We start from the raw sequence: 20,198 nt of genomic DNA on the forward strand, positions 1-20,198 counted from the left end.
TCCCAAGCCAGTTCCCAACCATCGCGCCACCCGGCCGGCCCGTGAAGCTATTTGTTTAAGGAGAGAATAAATCACATAAATAGACAATGAGAAAAATCTTCTTTCATAACTAACATGTATTTTCTTAGAAGGATTGACTCAAGGTGTGGTATTAGGTTAATTTCCAAATAATTGCTATTATTTCCATTACCATCGACAAACTGAACAATTTGGTCAATTTTCTTGATGTTTTATCCACAATGATGTTTTATCCATATTTCAGAGTCCAGATGTCTGACACAAAATAAATGAAACTTTCAGAAGGTAAGAACAGCTACAATTTATTGATCAATTCCTTTAAATACTTTGCTAATAACAAGAATGGTGGACTTACTAAGTGTTGAGTAATATGCTAAACATTTTACATATTTCTAGTTTAATTCTCACAACAATCCTATGTTGGTAAGATTAACTCCATTTATAGTCGATAAACCCAAATTTATAATAGAGAAGTAACTTGCCCAAAGTCTGCAGGCCAACAAGTAGCAGATGCAGGATTCAAACCCAATCCTGCCTGACTCCAAACCCCAATGACTAAACTTCTTACCTGAATTTATTTTTTCTCCAAGAGACACCACTGAGAAAAAAGAATTTATTAGAATGCAGAGAGAATCATATGGGTGTCAGAGCTTCATTGTGGGGACAGTACATCTTTTTTGGCAATCTAACCATGCGAGTTTTCTGTGCTTTGATTTCAATAAGACATTACCCATCAAAGTTATAGCTAAAACTACCATATGATAAAGTTCAATCATACAAAATGCTAAGTCCTTTCACTGAAAGGACTTAGCATTTTGTATGATTGTTATCCATTGTGTCCTGTCTCCCTCATTAGAAAGAAAAAGGTCCCTGAAGGCAAAGACTCACTTACTCATCTCTAACTTTAGGATCTGTGTGACTTGGGCAAGTTACTAAAGCTCTCTAAGCCCCAATTCTTCATCTGTACCATGTGGATAATATCAATAGCCATTTCACAGGATTGTTCAGAAAATTAAAATTGTATTACATAAAGTACTAAGCTCAGTGTTTACATCTGAAAGTAATGAATTAATGTTTACAATATCTATTATTAGTCAAGCAAAATTAGATCTACTTTACCAGAAATCATTACAAAGTTAATCATTCAACAAGAGGTCCTTCTCCAATTCTCCCACCATCAAACTCCTACTTTTCCTTTAAGAGTTAGCTCAAAAATCATCTCCTCCAAAAGTCTCTTCTACCATCACAACTCCCAGGCCAAGCAGATCAGATGTTCCCATCATCTTATTTGTGCATGTGTGAATGTATGTGTGTTTTCAATCACTTCACTTAGCATTCTGTACGATTGTTATCCATTGTGTCCTGTCTCCCTCATTAGAAAGAAAAAGGTCCCTGAAGGCAAAGACTCACTTACTCATCTCTAAACACCTGGTGTGTTTATGTCCCTACTGGACACAGAGATTACTAATACAGTTTCTTAAAATGTCAAATTGGCCCCAAGAAAAGCTCTGGAAGAATGTAGCACAATGAACACAATTTTAGGATGAACTTAAACTTCCCTATTTAGTCATGAGAGAAAGACATCTTCCTAGGAAAGTAGAATTTCCTCCTACTAATCTAGTAAAAAGCTTAATTAAATCAATAGGTTTATTATAAGAAAGGTAATAATAAACCTTAAAAGCTGAATGTCACCATGGACGGGTTTCTTGACAACTAAAAGAAATGTATGTCACACATAATCAAATTTGAAAATATTAGGGGAAAGTCCATGTAGTTTTTTTGTGCATGTTCTTTGTGTTTTAGGTATTTAAATCCTGCCAATTTAACAAAGCTTTTTATTTTTAAAAAAATAAAGATTCTAGGGCAGTCTGTTGGCTCAGGTGGTTAAAACATGGGCTCATAACACCAAGGTTGCCAGTTCGATTCCCACATGGGCCAGTGAGCTGCACCCACCACAATTAGATTGAAAACGACTTGACTTGGAGCTGATGGGTCCTAAAAAAACACACTGTTCCCCAATAAAAAATATTTTTAAAAAAGAAAAAGAAAAAAATAAATAAAGATTCTATCTTATGCTATTTTTTCATTGTCCAGAGCACCTACTTCCTTTCTAACATGTAACAGGTATTTTGTTTTCTTTTTACACCATAAACTTAGCAAGTTCTTCCTCTTAGCCAACACCTGAATGCTTTCAAAACACCTTCAGAGATCTCATCTCAAGTATCTTCCTTACAATCCTCTGATGTAAGAAGGTCCAGAATCATTACACTCATGAGCAAACCACATTCTGAGAAGTGCTCCATGGAGACAGTGCTGCCAGTGCCAAGCCTATCCCTTCATCTCAGACTCTTTGCACTGCCTAACAAGGCACTGAAGTTAAATTCAGGATGGCAGGTCACCCAGAGAATACACTATTATTGTATTCTATTTGGTAGTAGAAGGGCTGAATCAGTAATTGTGAGTTTGGGGGTCTGCAAGCCTTACCCTTTCAGGCATTCTTGAGGATGCCCTACACTCAGTAACCAGGAGCCAGTCGCCTGCCCTCCCACTGCCCACCACCGCCACCATCCTTGCCCTTTCCCCAGTCATTGACTTACTTAGCCATCCCACGCTGGGAGTGCGCCGCACTCGGGGGTCATCATCCAAGGTGCGGGTTGCTAGGCAGGCCACTGAGTTCTCAAGCGGGCTGCGGGCTTTAGTGTCAGAAGCAGAAGACAGGAGGAGGAGGAGGACACATGAGCAGCCACAGCAAGGATGAAGATGGAAGCATTAATTAAGAAGAAAAAAATACTAAAGCAAATCACGTAAGCGGGTTAAAGGAAAATAATGACATATTACATTGACACACATCCCCTCCCATGACCCTGCATCCTTTGATGAAACAAATCCCAACTCGGAATGAAAAAGCCTTAAAAAAAATTACATTCAATCATTATAGTTACCCAAGTACCAAGGAATCATCTGCCCTGCAGTTCTAATACATAAAACATGGACTGTATCCAGAGGAAAGATTCACATAATGAACATTAATCTCAAGATGTAAGATCAAGACTGTTAATAATTTTGCACATAATTTTGCACATAAGCACACACAGGGAAGTTGCACAGTTTTGTGAAGCATGGGGAGCAGGGTGTTGTGTTAGTAAGGAGCCTTCTTATAATCTACCCAACAGACCCTTCTATGAATCCTGTGTACAAATACAGAAAGTAACATTTCATACTTCCACTTCCGAAATATTTTCCTTGATGAATACAGAATTGGTCTCAATTTCCTTTGCCTACAGTTTTTCAACCCTTCAGAAACAAGAGACTGGGATATAGATAAACCAATACCTTAATACAAACCAATTCAGGAATGCATATTAGTCCTCATTTTCTGGTACCTTTTAATACTCATTCTACCATGATTTTAATATTTGGTGTACCCATGCCAAATCTTAGACTGCATCTAAGACAGAATGATGCAGGCTAAAAATATACTACGGTTCCTTCAGATATTTTTCATCAATGGCAGAGCACCATTAACTTCTGCCTGAAGATAGTTTCATTTGGGTTTCATGTCATCTATTTTGCTATTCTCATCAAATACCTCACCCCAAGGCTAGTAAGAAATAGAGAGCATAATTATCCTTCAAGAAAGGACAATGAGGTTGGAAATATCTAACCATCAGCCTACGTACAATTTAACATGAGAGAGTTCTCTCCCCCCTTAATAATAGACAGTCATTAAATGATCAAGGCAATAAACAAAGTATACCCAACCAACAGCAAAGATTAAATAATCAATTCACACAAATGTGCAAATGACAGGCCAGACAAATGGTCTTCTTAAGGCTATTGGTGACTTGGGAGGTCAGGTTTTAAATTGAATCATTTACAAGTTAATGTAAGTTTATGGCCAAATTTGGGCATTCAGCACATTATAAAATCTAGAAACATTTTTGTCAATTTATCTGTCTGTGTTTAAATGCTGTAAATAAAGTCAGCACTTGTGAGCGGGCCATCTGTGCCAGCACCTGTTTCAGGCAAATCTCATGTCTTCTCTTTGCAATCTGAATTTTTAATTGTTTCCCATAATTGAACTTCTTTGCAAGTTTTTATTGTACTAAGAAAAATGATAAAGGGAAATGAACCAGTTGAGATTATTCCAAAATTACTTTTGTCAAAAGGGAGGCATTTGGAAACATATATTATCATACTGATCATGTTTCACCTCCTATTTATTTTGAAAACCAAGTGACCTGCTTAAAGAGCCAATATTCTTGCAGACATAGCTAAAGGAAATGAAACAGGCTAGACAACTGGCAGCCATTTATCTAGGCCCAAGCTAGGACATACTGAAATTCCAGATCAGTGAGAACTGACAGAGGTTGGTAATGCAAAGTAAACTCAAAAGAGTGCTCACGTTCTTTAGCTTCTGATCAGGATGTAGCTCACTGATACCGTGGCTTGCCCCTAAAGTAAGTACAAGAGGTCAGCACCTTCTCCAAAACTCAGGTACTAATAACTAACTTTCCCCAACAGCTTCTCTCTCCTCTACTCAACATGTCAATGTGTTGTTTGCTGGGAACTAAAGCTGGCAACTCCTTTTTGCACAGACAGTCTCCAGTGTTTCTGAAACTCACCATCAAGGGGACAGTAGAATGGAGCCTGGCACACATCAGCAAAGAACCTGGCTCCTAAGACACATATGAAACTGTCCATACAGACTTGGCACCTGTGTTTTAGCAAAGATGACGGGAGCCATCAAGCTGCTTACCTTCATGAAAACCGGGAGGCTTACAGCATCTATTACTTATACTGGCAAATTCCAACATTGCGATTTGTTGGACCCAATGTGTACTTTTGTGCACAGACACAAACGCTGCAACCCTTTCATGTTGCTTCTTTTCTCTTCACAAATTGACTCCAAAGATAAAATTTTGAAAATTTGTTCCCAAAGCTGGAGCTGAACTTTCTATAATTATACCATGGTAATAAGATATTATTGTACACCTTTTCCAAATAATGTTTTTTATTGTACCTCTTCTATACTTAAGCTACTAAATAACAACTTAGCTTTGCTATCTTACATATTCTTTTTAAAATCACTTTTGCCTGACTTTAGGCAAAAATAAGGTGGAAATCAGTTTATAAGATTAGTTTATATTGATGAGAAAAGACATAGCTCTAAAGATTTATGAGTAATGGTTTACAATATCTAGACTGCAGAAAAAAATGCTCTGAGGGGAACTTTTTTTTAATGATTCATGCTTGCCTTGAGAATCAACTTGTCCAAAACCATCGATCCCAAATCTGTTCAAATGAGGAGGGTGTCCCTCCTTGAATTATGCAAATAGATAAAAAACCCACACCAGCAAAATCCTTTTTTTATAGTCCTTTAAAGAAGAAAATTAATTTTACTCATGTTAAAGTTTTAGGACTCTTTCAGGATTGCAATGTTGTGTACTCAAATGGTTATTGAGCACCAACTATGAATTCCACATTGTTATTTAGTCAAGAACTTTAACCCAAGAGTACAGCAGCATTTCACCTGTAAACACATGCCTAGAAATTTCCATTTGGAAAGCCAGTAAAAACATCCAACTGCCATGTCTGGTGTGTATTTCTTCCTCGATATAGAATGATCTCCAGAGTCTTTCAACAGCACATGTTTACACAAAGTAAGAGACCTAGATTTATTGATGTGTGGGAAATAAATTAGGGTTGAGGAAGCTCAATACCCATTGTAGTTGAATTTGCATATTGTTATTAAGCACACTAGGTTCCTCCATTTTTTATGCTTGGACAAGTTATTTTACATTTCTGAGCTTCAGGTTTTTCATCTTCAAATTAAAATAATGATAGATACATTAGAAACATCATAAAGAACAATGCCTAGTATATATAATAGGTGCTCAATTAATGGGCAGTATTATTATCATTGCTACTATTACTAATACCATAGATGGAATGTTTCCTTTGTTCAACATCCTGAAAGGTGTTGGAAAACACTAAAGCCAATAACCATGGCCTACCTAAAATTCAAAATTTGTTTCTTAAGAAATCAGGTTCACAAACCTGAAAAGATCTGCTTTTTGTCCTCGGTATTTGTACTGAAACAGGGTTTGAATAGAATGAGGTATGCTTAATCATTCTTAAAGGCTTTAATTTTATTCCCCCTTTTTTTCTTTTGGGAAGACATTATAAAGAGTCCACAATGCTCATATCTTGTTTCTTTATTTTGCTTTTGCTCCTTTCCCCACATTCTTCTATCTTTCTCTCTACTCTTCTCTCTATTTCTCTTTCACAGACACCAGGACATGGTGCCAGATCTACACCTACTTTTCTATCTGCTCTTAGAGAAAAATGAGGCTTGGGAAAACAAAACTTTGCAAGGATGGCTCTTTCAAGGATCTCAAGCCATGGAAGAAGATTCACTCAGGGTTGGAAGAAGCAAATCAGTGAAAGGCCTTTTAAGTATATGGCTTTTCCAGATAAGGAGAAATAGAGAGGAGAGCACTCATATGTGGTAGGATAACACAAACAGAATCATTCCATTCCTTTACTCCATCACCTTGGCTATGTAAAACAGGCTGGCAATTAGTACAATTTGAAAATATGTTTATTTCACGGTAACATCCTTGTATACATACATTATTTATTGACAGCTAAAATGTCTATTACTCAGACATACTGATCAATTTTTATACTCTAAATTAAAAATATTATAAAGCTCATGAGTGATACCTCATTATATTATTTGGCATTTGTAAAGTTGACAATAAAATTACCACTGTTTTAAAAGTAAAACTCCAAGAGTTCTGGTCAAGATGGCAAAGTAGGTGAAGGTTGTGCTTAACTCCTCCCATGACCACATTAAAATTGTAAATAAATTATAGAACAATCAACCTGGAAAACCATCCAAAAACTAGCTGAAAAGAAGTCTTATAACTCAGGATATAAAGAAGAAGCCACCTCAAGATAGGTAGGAGAGGCAGAAAGGCAAAATGGGCTGACCCTACACCCACATGTGGCGGTCGAATCAGGAGAGGTATCTCAGCTGCAGAGTACCCCCCCTAAAGGGTGAGGGGTCCCAGTCCCACACCAGGCTCGCTAGCCCAAAGAATCAGTGATGGGAAGAGGAGCCACCATGGCATCTGGCTGTGATATCAGCAGAAATACTGTCTGAGAGGGTGAGACGGAAGGTGGCTGAAAACCTAAGCGTGCACTTAAAGGGCCGACATACAGACTCTCACTTCCTGGGCACTCAGCAGGCACTAACCCTGGGCTTCAGCAGAGAGACTGAGGCTAGGGAGGTGCCACAGACATACCGGAAGAGACTGAGTTGTGTGGTTTCAGAGCAAGGGTTGGAGGGAAGGCCACCATTACCTGTGTGTTGAGCCCTCCTCCCATGTAGCCAGATGGTGGGTGCCATCTTTCCTGTGTTGAGCCATCACCCACATGTCCAAAACTGAATTTTAATTGGCTTGCTGAGCTCTGCTCATTCCACCCTGCTGACACCCTGGGACTCTGCCCCACCCAACTTGCACAATGTCAGAGGTTTTTTTCCCAGCTGGTAGGTAGCTAGTGTTGGACAACAATGTGTGGTCTGCAAACCCCAGGCAGGTGGCAGCTGGCTTCGGAGTGCTCTAAGACTTTTGTGGAGGAGACCCAGGCTCAGAACTGGGGTCAAACCTGAATCTACCTTAACCTGTCAAATATCACTCAACCCATACTGGTGACTTCCTGAGACCTGGCTCCTCCCAAATTAGGCACCAATGCAGGCTGTTTCCAGGGCCTGCAGGTATCCGACATTAACCCATGCTACAGTCTTTCTTGAACAACTTTCAGGGGTTCACATGCTCCAGGCAGGTGGCAGCTGGCTTTGGTGTGCTCTGAGCCTTTTGCAGAGTGGACACAGACTCAAATCTGGCCTCAAATCTCAATCTGCATTAACCCACTGAACACCACTCGCCTCAGCCTGGTGAATCCCTGAGACCCCACAGCACCCAATTTCCATACCAACCGAGGCTCTTTCAGCAGCTGAGCCTTATGGGTAGATGGCAGGAGATGGCAGGCCTTGGGGTCCCTTGAGCTGCACCAGGCCCAGTACTAGTAATGGCCAGCCTCACTTCCCTGCATGGCCTCTCCCATGAACCTCCAGGTTCAGCACAGTCAGTGACCAATCACAGATCACTTTGTCGTTCCTACCAGATAGCCTCAGACAAGTCACAGGCAGCAACTGACCTTGGCCTGCAAAGAAACCCAGCCTAACAGGCCCAGAACTAAGACCTGGTGGCCAGCTTCAAACCACAACAGAATGCCACCCGATTAGCTTTACAAGTGGCAAACCAAAAGGGTGATCTTGGCAGGCACCATAGTCCAATAGGGCAAATCCCGCTCCCTGAAGTAAGCCCCGTGCACAGCAGCCAATAAACAGTGGACGTAGCCAAACCCCACAGCCAGTCAATCTGAGAGTCAATCCCATCCACTATCATATCAACAGAATCAAGGCTCAACTACAACAGGAAGGCACACACCACCCACAAAAGGGAAACTCCTGGAGCACCCAGCTCAGGTGATCAGAGAGACTGTGCCACTGGGCCCGACAGGACACCTACTACATAAGGCTAACTGGCCAAGACTTCGAGAAGGACCATATCTACCTAATATATAGAAACAAACACAGAGAAGCAGCCAAAATTAGGAAACAAACAACAACAACAAAAATATCCTAAATGAAAGTATAGGAGAAAACTCCAGAAAAAGAACTAAACAAAATGGAGGCAAGCAATCTATCAGCCACAGAGTTCAAAACACTGGTTATAAGGATGTTTAAGGAACTTAGTGAGAACTTCAACAAAGAAATAGTAAGCGTAAAAAAAGACATAGAAACTACAAAAAAGAAGTAGTCAGAAATGATGAAGAATAACTGAAATTAAGAATACACTAGAAGGAATCAACAGAAAATTAGATGAAGCAGGGGAGTGAATCAGTGATATGGCAGACAAAATAGCAGAAAACTCTCAACTGAAACAGCAAAAGGAAAAAAAGAATAAAAAAAATAAGGATAGTTTAAAGGACCTCTGGGACAACATCATGCATAACAATATTTGTAACATAGGGATACCAGAAGGAGAAGAGAGAACAAGGGATTAAGAATCTATTTGAAGAAATAATGACTGAAAACTTTCCTAACCTGATGAAAAAAATAGACATTCAAGTCCAGAAAGCAAAGAGTCCCAAACAGGATGAACCCAAGGAGGCCCACATCAAGACACATTATAATTAAAATGTCAAAGGTTAAAGACAAATAGAGAATCCTAAATGCAGTGAGAGAAAGGCAACTAGTTACTAACAAGGGAGCTCCCATAAGATTGTCAGCTGACATCCCATCAGAAACTTTGCAGGCCAGAAGGGATTGGCGCTAAATATTCAAAGTGATGAAAAGCAAGGACCTACAACCCAGACTACTTTACTCAGCAAGGCTATCATTTCAAATTGAAGGAGAGATAAAGAGCTTCTCAGACAAGAAAAAGCTAAAGGAGTTAATCACCATAAAACCAGTAATACAAGAAATGTTAAAGGAACTCCTTTAAGAAGTAGAAGAAGTAAAAAAACAATAATAAAATAAATATAAATAATAAAACGGCAATAAATGCACATCTATTAACAATTACTTTAAATGTAAATAGATTAAAAGCTCCAATCAAAAGACATAAGGTAGCTGAATGGATAAGAAAACAAAACTCATACATATGCTGTCTACAAGACAGCCACTTCATATCAAAAGACACATAGACTGAAGGAGACGGAAAAAGATATTTCATGCAAATGGAAATGGCAAAAAAAGCTGGAGTACCAATACTTAAATCAGACAAAATAGGCTTTGAAACAAAACTATAATAAGAGACAAAGAGGGACATTACATAATGATAAAGGGATCAATCCAACAAGAAGATATAACCCTGGTGAACATGTATGCACCCAACATTGGAGCACCTAAATATATAAAGCAAGTACTAACTGACATAAAGGGAGAGATTGACAGTAATATAATCATAGTAGAGGGATTTTTACACAGCACTGATGGATCTTCCAGATAGAATATTAAAAAGGAAACAGTGGCCTTAAGTAACACACTAGGCTGGGTATTTTTAGAGCATTTCACCCCAAAGCAATAGAATATACATTCTTTTCAAGTGTACATGGAACATCTTCTGAGATAGACCACATGTTAGGCCATTAAACAAGTCTCAATAAATTTAAGAAGACTCATGTCATACCAAGTGTCTTCTCTGACCACAGTAGTATGAAACTAGAAATCAATCACAAGAAAAATAAACACATGAAGGCTAAATAACATCCTACGAAACAACATAAGGGTTAACAATGAGAACAAGGAATAAATCAAAAGATAGCTTGAGACAAATGAAACTAAAACACAATGGGCCTAAATCTATGGGACACAGAAAAAGCAAGTAAATTCTACCAAACATTCAAAGAAAAATTAACACCTAAACTTCTAAACCTATTCCAAATAATTCAAGAGGGTAGAAGGATCCCAACCTCATTATATGAAGCCACCATTACCCTGATTCCAAAGCCAGACAAAGTAAACTATAGGTCAATATTCCTGATGAACATAGACGCAAAAATACTCAACAAAATATTAGTAAATAAAATTTAGCTATATATTAAAAAAATCATACACCATGATCAAGTGGGATTCATTCCTGGGATGCAAGGTTGATTCAATATACACAAATCAATTAACATGATACACTACATAAAATGCAAGATAAAAATCATATGATCCTATCAGTAGATGCAGAAGCAGCATTTGACAAAATCCTGCATCCATTTATGATAAAAATTCTCAGCAAAGTGGGAATAGAGGGAACATATCTCAATATAATAAAGGCCATATATGACAAACCCTCCACTAACATCACACTTAACACAGAAAAGCTAAAAGCATTTTCTTTAAGATCAGGAACAAGAAAAGGATGTCCACTTTCACCACTTTTATTCAACATAGTATTGTAAGTCATATAACCTCAGTAATCAGACAAGAAAAAGAAATAAAAGGCATCTAAATTAGAAAGGAAGATAAAAAACTGTCATTATTTGCAGATGACATGATACTATATAGAGAGAACCCAAAGATTCCACCAAAAAACTATTAGAACTAATAAATGAATTTAGTAAAGTAGCAGAATGTAAAATTAATATTTAGAAATCAGTTGCATTTCTATACACCAAGAACAAATTATCAGAAAGAGAAATTAAGAAAACAATTCCATTTGCAATTGCATAAAAAAAATACCAAAGAATAAATTTAACCAAAGAGGTAAAAGATTTGTACTCAGAAAGTTAGAAGACATTGAAGAAAGAAACTGAAGAGGATACAAAAAAATGGAAGCATAAACCATGCTCATGGATAGGAAGAATTAATTGTCCAAATGTCCATACTCCCCAAAGCAATCTACAGATTCAACGCAATCCCTATCAAAATAGTAATAGATTTCTTCAAAGAGCTAGAACAAATAATCCTAAAATTTACATGGAACCATAAAAGAACCCAAATAACCTCAGCTATCTCAGCTATCTTGAGAAAGAAGAACAAAGTTGGAAGTATCACAACACCTGATATTAAACTATACTGTAAGTCTATAGTAATCAAAACAGCATGGTACTGGAATAAAAACAGACACACAGATCAATGAAATACAATTGAGAGCCCCAAAATAAACCCACACCTATATGGTCAATTAATATATAACAAAGGAGACAAAAATATACAATGGGCTAAAGAGTTATTAAATAAATAGTGTTGGGAAAACTGAACTGAAACATGCAAAAAAAAATTAAACTAGACCACCTTCTTACACCATATATAAGAATAAACTCGAAATGGATTAAAGACTTAAATGTTAAGACCCCCAAACCATAAAACTCCTAGGAGAAAACACAGGTAGTAAAATAATATTGTTCTTAATAATATTTTTTTCTGATATGTCTCCTCAGGCAAGGGAAACAGAAGTAAAAATAAACAAGTGGGCATATCAAACTAAAAAGTTTTGCATAGCAAATAAAATCATCAACAAAACAGAAAGACAACCTACTGTATGGAAGAAGATATTTGCTAATATACATCCAATAAGGGATTAATACCAAAATTTACGAAGAACTCACACAACTTAACACCAAAAATAACTAACAATCCAATTAAAAAATAAGCAGAGGACCTGAATAAACATTTCTCCAAAGAAGACATAAACATGGCCAAAAGACATGAAAAGATGCTCAAGGTCATTAATCATCAGAGAAATGGAAATTAAAACCACAGTGAGATATCACTTCACAGCTGTCAGAATGGCTATCATCAATAAATCAACAAACAAGTGTTAGTGAGGACGTGGAGAAAGGGATACCCTCATACACTGTTGGTGGGATTGTAAATTGGTGCAGTCGCTATGTAAAACAGTATTGAAGTTTCTCAAAAAATTAAAAGACAGAACTACCTTAAGACCCAGCAATTCCACTTTGCATATTTATTCAAAGAAATCCAAAGCACTAATTTGAAAAACTATATGCACCCCTATGTTCATTGCAGCATTATTTACAATAGTAAAGTTACGGCAGCAACCTAAGTACCCACCAATAGATGACTGGATAAAGATTACTAAAAGAAGTGGTACATATATGCAATGGAATATCACTCAGCCATAAAAAAGAAGGAAATCTTAACATTTGCAACAACATGGATTAACTTGGAAGGTATTATGCTAAGTGAAATAAGTCAGACAGAGAAAGACTAATACCATATGATCTCACTTACATGTGGAATCTAAAGAACAAAATAAATAAACAAACAAAACAGAAACAGACTCATAGATACAGAGAACACATTGATTGTTGCCAGATGGGAGGGGGTTTGGGGGGCACAGTGAAGGAGGTGAAGGGATTAAGAAATACAAATTGAAATAGTCATGGGGATATAAAGTAAAGCGTAGGGAACATGGTCATTAATGTGGTAACAACTGTGTATGGTGCCAGGTTGATACTAGACTAGGAAGGGGGATCAGTTTGTAAATTACATAAATGTCTAACCACTATGCTGTACATCTGAAACTAATATAAATAAAATTGAATGTCAACTGTAATCGAAAAATTTTTTAAAGGAGGGGGAAGGGTAAAGAGTATATATAAGAGGTTCAAAAATATGAAATGAATAAGTAATGGGGCTGTAATAGGGAATATAGTCAATAATATTGTGATAGCATGGTAATGTGTCAGATGGTTGCTGGACTTAGCATGCTGATCACTTCTTTAGGTACGTAAATGTTGAATAACTATGCTGTACACCTGAAATTAATACAATATTGTATGTTAGCTATACATGTATTTTAATAAAAATCTTTTAAAAATAAAATAAATAGGGCCGGCCGAGTGGCGCGATGGTTAAGAACTGGCTTGGGACGCCAGAGGGCCCCGGTTCGGATCCCACATATGAGGGCCAGTGACACTGCCCTCTACAGCTAAGATGCTGAACAACAGCTCAACCTGGAGCTGGGCTGCCTTTAGTCACCAGTGACGGCGTAGGCTGCAGCCCCTGTGGCAGTGGGTTGCCATGGGCTACCGTATGTAGCCAGCAGCCAGCGTGAGCGGCCAGCAGCTGAAGCAACGTCCTCCACAACTAGACTGACGAACAAAATGACAGCAACTTGTCTGTTCCCCTTCCCCCAATTCCCCAGCATTGTTCCTATTCCCCCAATTCCCCAATTAAAAAAAAAATCTAAAAATAATAATAATAATAAAATAAAATAAATAAAAATAACCTCCATGAATGTTTTAATATATGGAGTGGTACAAAAAAACTGAGACACAGAAAATAGAATACAAAATAATGATGGGAAATTGAAGCTCTGTCCTCAGTTTTAAATATGAAGGGCACTCAATTTGCTCCTTAAAGGACTGAATAATAGCTGTTCCTTACAGTTGTAGTTCATGTTATGCTTATTAAACACTTGCACAAAGATATCTTATTCACTGCTGGTTGCATACATTACTACCCTTATTTTATAGATATAAAAACTAAGGCTCAAGATGACTATGTAAATTGCTCAAAATCACAGTGCTTACTAAGTGTCAGTCTAGGATGAGAATGAAGTCTTTGGAAAATATAGTACCATGTCTTCAGGCGATTATAAAGTAGGTCTTTAATGTCAAAATCTAAATACTTGCTTTGTTATATCTCTACGCCTGACTCTTCATTTTCATAAAGAATAGAGTGGCCTACCAAATACTAGGACAGAATGACCATTGGTGGAAAATGTATCATTGTTTATTAAAAGATCTGAACATTATAAATCTGGAAGATCAGTCACTTGACTGGGGAAAAGAAAGAAAGATAAGAATGGGGTCTGACAGATGAACTAGAAATATAATAAAAACAATAATAATAGCTACTGTTATTAGGAAACACTTTCATTCAGATACTTTTCTAAAAACTTTGCATGGATTGGCTCATTTGATCGAAGACTGAGAAGAGCGTGATCGTTCACTGGGTTCTGGCCAGGACATTCATCTTTGCTGTGCAACTGAATGCAGCATTAGAATCCTGAACAAAATAGATGGATGTGTGCTGTTGGTTTTTGGAGAGAGCTGACTGTATGCAGAAAGGCACCTGGGAAGATGACCCTTCCATCTTAAGGTGATGTGAGCCTGTTAACTGACCCATCTCAGAACTGGAGAGGCATGATGGCCTGCTTCAGAGGAATAGAATCTTTGAGGGAAGTTATGGAAATGCCTGTCTTACCCATTGATTTAGGGAGTAGTTCCGAATTTAAGGATATGGGGAGAAGGGGAGCCATAAAGTAGAACCACCCAGATAGAGACAACTGGGAAAAAGTGGGACCCAAAACCCAGAAAAAAACCTAAGAATTCTAGAGAGAAGCGAGGAGGCTGCCAAACCTGGCAATGATCCCAGCCCAATCCACCACATGCCAGCATAGAGTCAGCCTAATCTAATATCCACAATAAATAGCTTGCATATACCTAATCTCAAATCAGATCTAAAGCAGCAAGAGCCTAGCTAACCCTACTGACATTTCAATGGGGCCTAGAATTACTATAAACAACAACAAAATTTCTAGCCATTGGTCATTCAATGTTGTTACCCACTATCTTACTGTAGGTAATAGCAATAGGTTACACTTTTAAAAATACCTAAAGTTGTTGTGTGCTTATGTCACAAACAGAAGTGAGAGACAGCAAGGAAGCAGCATCCTGCCTGGTACATAACTTTGAAAAGAGGAATCCAGTGAGAAGGTAAGTGGTGGCAACCAGTAGTGGGAGTAAACAGATTGCATTTCTCAGACATGATAGGAAAAAAAAAAAAAAAGGGTGAATTGAAGATAAAATCCAGAGGTTCAATCAGGAGTAGTTGATATATATCCCAATAAACACAGAAGACGCCATGTCGCACCAGTTAAAAGAGGAAGCCGCATGAGGCCTAGGAACAGGCTGCCTGGCCTGGATCTGCCACATTTTCCAAGTCCTCATATAAGTCTTGGATTCTCAGTGTGGTTTAGGGTTTCCCTGATAGCTATTTAGCAAAAAGGAAAATCAATAGTGTGGACAGACGTGCTATAAGAGGGCTATAACGAGAAAGGGCTCCGCCCTCTCCCCTTGGTAACGAAACAGTTATTGGTATCAATCACCAAAGGGCAGAAGAAATAAATCAGCACTATATCCATGAGTTTCTTCCCAAATAGTAAGCTACAGAGCAAATATCATTGCATAAACCACTCTTACTAAATATGGTATTTTCTTTCTTGTGTTTAAACATATTATATATAATTTAATATCATTTGTTGAGTGACTACTATGTGCCAGTTACCAGTCTAAACATTTTACATATATTATATAATTTAATTTCCATTATCGCTTTTACAGACATCCAGAGTGTTAAATCGATTTCTGAATATTTTATTGAAAAAAAATACTGATGAAAAATGGGTTCACAAAATTGTGTTAGGGAAAAATGAAATTCAAAGTCTAGGTCTGATTGGATAACCAAAGTAATTTTCCAGTGAAGGATATGTGTACTCTCAGACCATGGAGGGCAAGGAACTGATTTTTATGATAGTTTAGGGAGGAAAAAATTGAAGAAAAGAACAGGGATAAACTGATGATGGCTTTGCCCAAATTTCCACAAAGGTAGTGAAAGCTGAATACTCAAATCAAGGTTCCCAGTTGATCTTGGTCCTAAAGTCAGATCTCACTCATCTTTTGTAAGCTTAGATCATACATATTAAAAGTCCATATAAATGGAAAGTGATATTTTTAAAAATCAGATCATCCTATAAACCATGACTTTTTAAAACAGAGTTATATGGTAATCTTATCATAAACATCTTACTAAATTTTTATTGAATGAATACCAATTAAGTATAAATATTAATTTCACTTCCTAATAAAAAGCAAACTGAATATATCTTACTTGATTTTTAAATATTACCAAGGAAAGTTCCTAGGTTTAAATGTTATTCTTTCATAGTAAACCACAATAATACAGAACTATTACCTAAGTATCTCATACCAAATTATTAAATAGAACCATATAAAATTACCAATTAGTCAACTTTATCTTACACACAAAAATGGCAATTTCATATGGTGCAATCTAAAACAACAGTGAGACATAGAAGAGGTAAAGGAAAATCCAACACCAGAGGAAATGAAAACCTCATTAATTTCTTCATACAACACTAAGCTCTATAGAAATGTCTCAATTAATACATTGAGAAATTGTAGCACTTGCCTAAAATTTCATACCTGGCAGATATACCCATCAGAAATCACAGATGCTTCAGACAAGTGGCAAATTCACAATAATTAACATCTTGAAAGCTAGCCAAATCTTTTCCTAATCTATTACAAATAAAAATGATTTTCATTTCTTTTTAAAAACACTAAATCATCTTGAACCTCAAGCCACAGGAGGACCCCAAGCATGAGAGTGAGTCTTTAGCTATGGATAGACAGTGATTGGAATGGTAAATGTTTGAAAACCAGCTCTCCGGGTGAAAAGAGTGTGTGTGTGTGTGTGTGTGTGTGTGTGTGTGTGTGTGTGTGTAGTAAATCTTGCTGATATAAAGGATGTGCAGCACAAATACAATAATAACAACATATGTTTTTGTAAAATACATATAGCCATTGATTATCATAGAATGGTTTTGTTGGTTTTTAGCAAACTCTTATGAGTAGCCAACTTATAGTGGCAACTGGCAAACAAGCACAGTTCAAACATTCATGTCGAGCATGCATTATCATATATGCTAAGAGGTAAGACAAAAGCAAAACAATGAAGACGTATGTCAGACTTCACTCTTTGTCAATGATGTCAGTGTCTCCTTTGCTAAACTAGATAATAATTTTTAAATACTAGAAGAATACTTTCTCAATTCTTTGTGCTATTCACATTTTAACAGCTGTTAATGACTGAATGTTTGTAACCTCTGAAAATCTGTATGTTGAAATCCTAACTCCCAACAGGATGATATTAGAAGATGGGGCCTTTGGGAGGTAATTAGGTCATGAGGGCAGAGCCTTCTTGAATGGGATTAGTGCCCTCATAAAAAGAGACAGTAGAACAAGATAATCTCTTTCTGCCATTTGAAAATACAGTGAGAAGGCAGCCACCTACAAGTCAAAAAGAGGGCCCTCACCAAGAACCAAGTGTGCAGCACCTTGACCTTGGACTTCCCAGCCTCCAGAACTGTGAGAAATAAATGTTGTTTAAACTACCCAATCTATGGTAATTTGTTATAGTAGCCAAGCTGACTAAGACAACGGCTATAGACATTACACACTTTAAAGTTGAATTTGTATTACTATCATTTTCTCCATAACTTTATAAAGTCTAGAGACAATTAACAATAAATCAAGCCCTGATTTGTAGCCTCTGCTGATTTCTATAGTGTAAATACTACCATCGTGGCCAATTTCAAATTACCAATATGAAGTCACTGAACGAAGAATTGGGAAGAGATGCACAGTATCATATCATTTTATAGCATTTCTACCATACAGACACAATAGACATAAATAACCTCAACAGCGTAGACCATAGTAAAATGCAGTAAAATAAGTAGGGTGTGATGGATTTTGTGTCTTTATTACCTTTATTTTTAATATCATTATTTAAGTGTTTATATAACTTAATTTTTAATAGTATCCGGAGATGCCTCCAGCGTTAAGAGGTGGCTCCAGCACACCACTGCAAAATGAAAACATTTCCAATTCTAAAGTATCTTCATAAATTTGAGCTAATATTTACATTGTTGCTCTCGTAACTGAAGCTATTTTATAGACAGCTTCATTCAGTCTATTTTATAGCCTATGACAGAAGACTAAATGACTTAAATTTACCTAGGTTTCACATGGGGATATTAGAATCTAGCTCTAAGTATAATAGATACAAGTTTCTGGTTTATTAAGATAGTTGCAACATTTCTATAATTCTTTATTTTAAAATTTGTTCTAAGAACATTTCATAATGTTTAAAATAGTAATTAAACCCTAACATACAAAGGTAACTGTATAAACTTATAAGTGCTTCTAGAAAACCAAAAATTTGCCATTTGATCATTTTATAATAAGGTATCTTGGAGGCACATGAAATTCATTCCTATAAAATCTCTCAAAGCCAAATCTAACTTCTGGATATTTAAAAGGAATGAGGTAACACAAAGGCCAATAATAACATGTTTAAAAATGCCTAATCATATTCTATGTTTCAGGGTGTAAGCTGATCAGCTGAAGAGCTGGAAAGGAAAAGAACTGCCTGGCCCTCCCATTTGCTTTCTGCCTAGCGTATGTAAGATTTCACGAGAGAAAAGGTGAATGAAAAAAGCAATTTCAGCTTTCCTCTGAAGTCCAAAGATCTACCAATAGGATAAAAAGTTGAGCGATAAGTGATAGCAACTAAATTAGCTGTATTCCACATCCAAATACTTTCTCCTAAAGCACAAGATACTAGCCTCCCAAGGCCCATCTATTCTTAATTTCTACTCTGCCTGCACTTCCAAGAAAATGTAGCTCACTCCATCCTGGTATAAGGCACCCTCAACCTGCCATGTCCATTTCTCTTCTCTTTGCAAATATATCAATATTTGAAAATAATGCATTTTCCTGCTTCTTTATACTACCACCAGCTTCATGATTAAAAGAAAATCTCCAAATCATAGAATTTCATTTTATGTGAGAGCAAGGATTATAAATAAGACATAAAAGACAGACTTTCAATTTAATTGCCATAATTTTAAAAACATGGGTTGCCTTTAAAATAAAATATTTGTGACATCAGTTACAATAAACTGTTCATCCCATAACCTTTGCAACCATTAAACACCACCTCTCTTCAAAAATACAATTAAAAAAAACAACAAAAAAAACAAACAAACAGTAGAACATTTCCCAGCAGCATCAATATTCCAGGTAATGGCAGAACCATCAAATTGTAGTAGGATTGCTCTAAATGTGATTCTTTCTTTTGTGAATGCTTTTTATAAATAGCATTTTTAGTTTAAGTATTTATTTATTTATACTCGACTTTGCTTTTTAAAAAATTTATGGCAGCAGTTAAATCAATATATAAGCCACTCAATAAAACTGAACTTTTCATTTGGACTAAACCCTCATTGAGAAACTACAATGATGGAATGGTTCGAAAAGATAGCAGAGAAAGTTTGCTGATAGTAAGCTTTCTTCCAGACTATGATTAATTTTAATATTTAGTCAGAAAACCCAATTTTCCAGAAATGAAACAGCTGAGTTAGAATTCAGCTCATACAATTCACTTAGCCCACCTTTTCCATGACCGCGTGTTTTATGTTATTCTGAAAGTGCAGCTGAGGGCCATGAATTAGAAGCTTCCTTATCTATTCATTTCTTTTAATCCCAAAAAGACTGGGGGTGGGATGGGAGAGACCTACTTCCACCAGCTCAATGCTTAGCAACTCTTTCCACCATGCCTTCATGTTTCATATTTCACGGAAATTAACTTCTCCCTTCTCAGGGTGCATCCAATCATGACATTTATTTGAAACAAAGGCAACGCTACAGAAGATGGACACTTTACAGAAAACTCTGGTAAATGCAAAAAGAGTATAGATAAGATATAGTGC

The 20,198-nt window shown here is 36.9% G+C and overlaps 1 protein-coding gene across 9 annotated transcripts in view; it reads right to left on the reverse strand.

Moving 5' to 3' along the window:
* SLC4A4 (solute carrier family 4 member 4) overlaps nucleotides 1–20,198 on the reverse strand; it is a 324,167-nt gene that overhangs the window by 158,754 nt on the left and 145,215 nt on the right. For 3 of the 9 annotated variants that reach the window (XM_019663211.1, XM_019663209.1, XM_019663210.1), the window contains exon 7: nucleotides 2,616–2,711. The exons of the other annotated variants lie outside the window; for them this stretch is intronic. In XM_019663211.1, coding sequence (XP_019518756.1) covers nucleotides 2,616–2,711 — 96 coding nt within the window. The remainder of the gene's footprint in view (nucleotides 1–2,615; nucleotides 2,712–20,198) is intronic. 9 annotated transcript variants of the gene reach the window in all.

Source organism: Hipposideros armiger, unplaced genomic scaffold, assembly GCF_001890085.2.
Source record: "Hipposideros armiger isolate ML-2016 unplaced genomic scaffold, ASM189008v1 scaffold_386, whole genome shotgun sequence".
NCBI classification, from domain to species: Eukaryota; Metazoa; Chordata; class Mammalia; order Chiroptera; family Hipposideridae; genus Hipposideros; species Hipposideros armiger.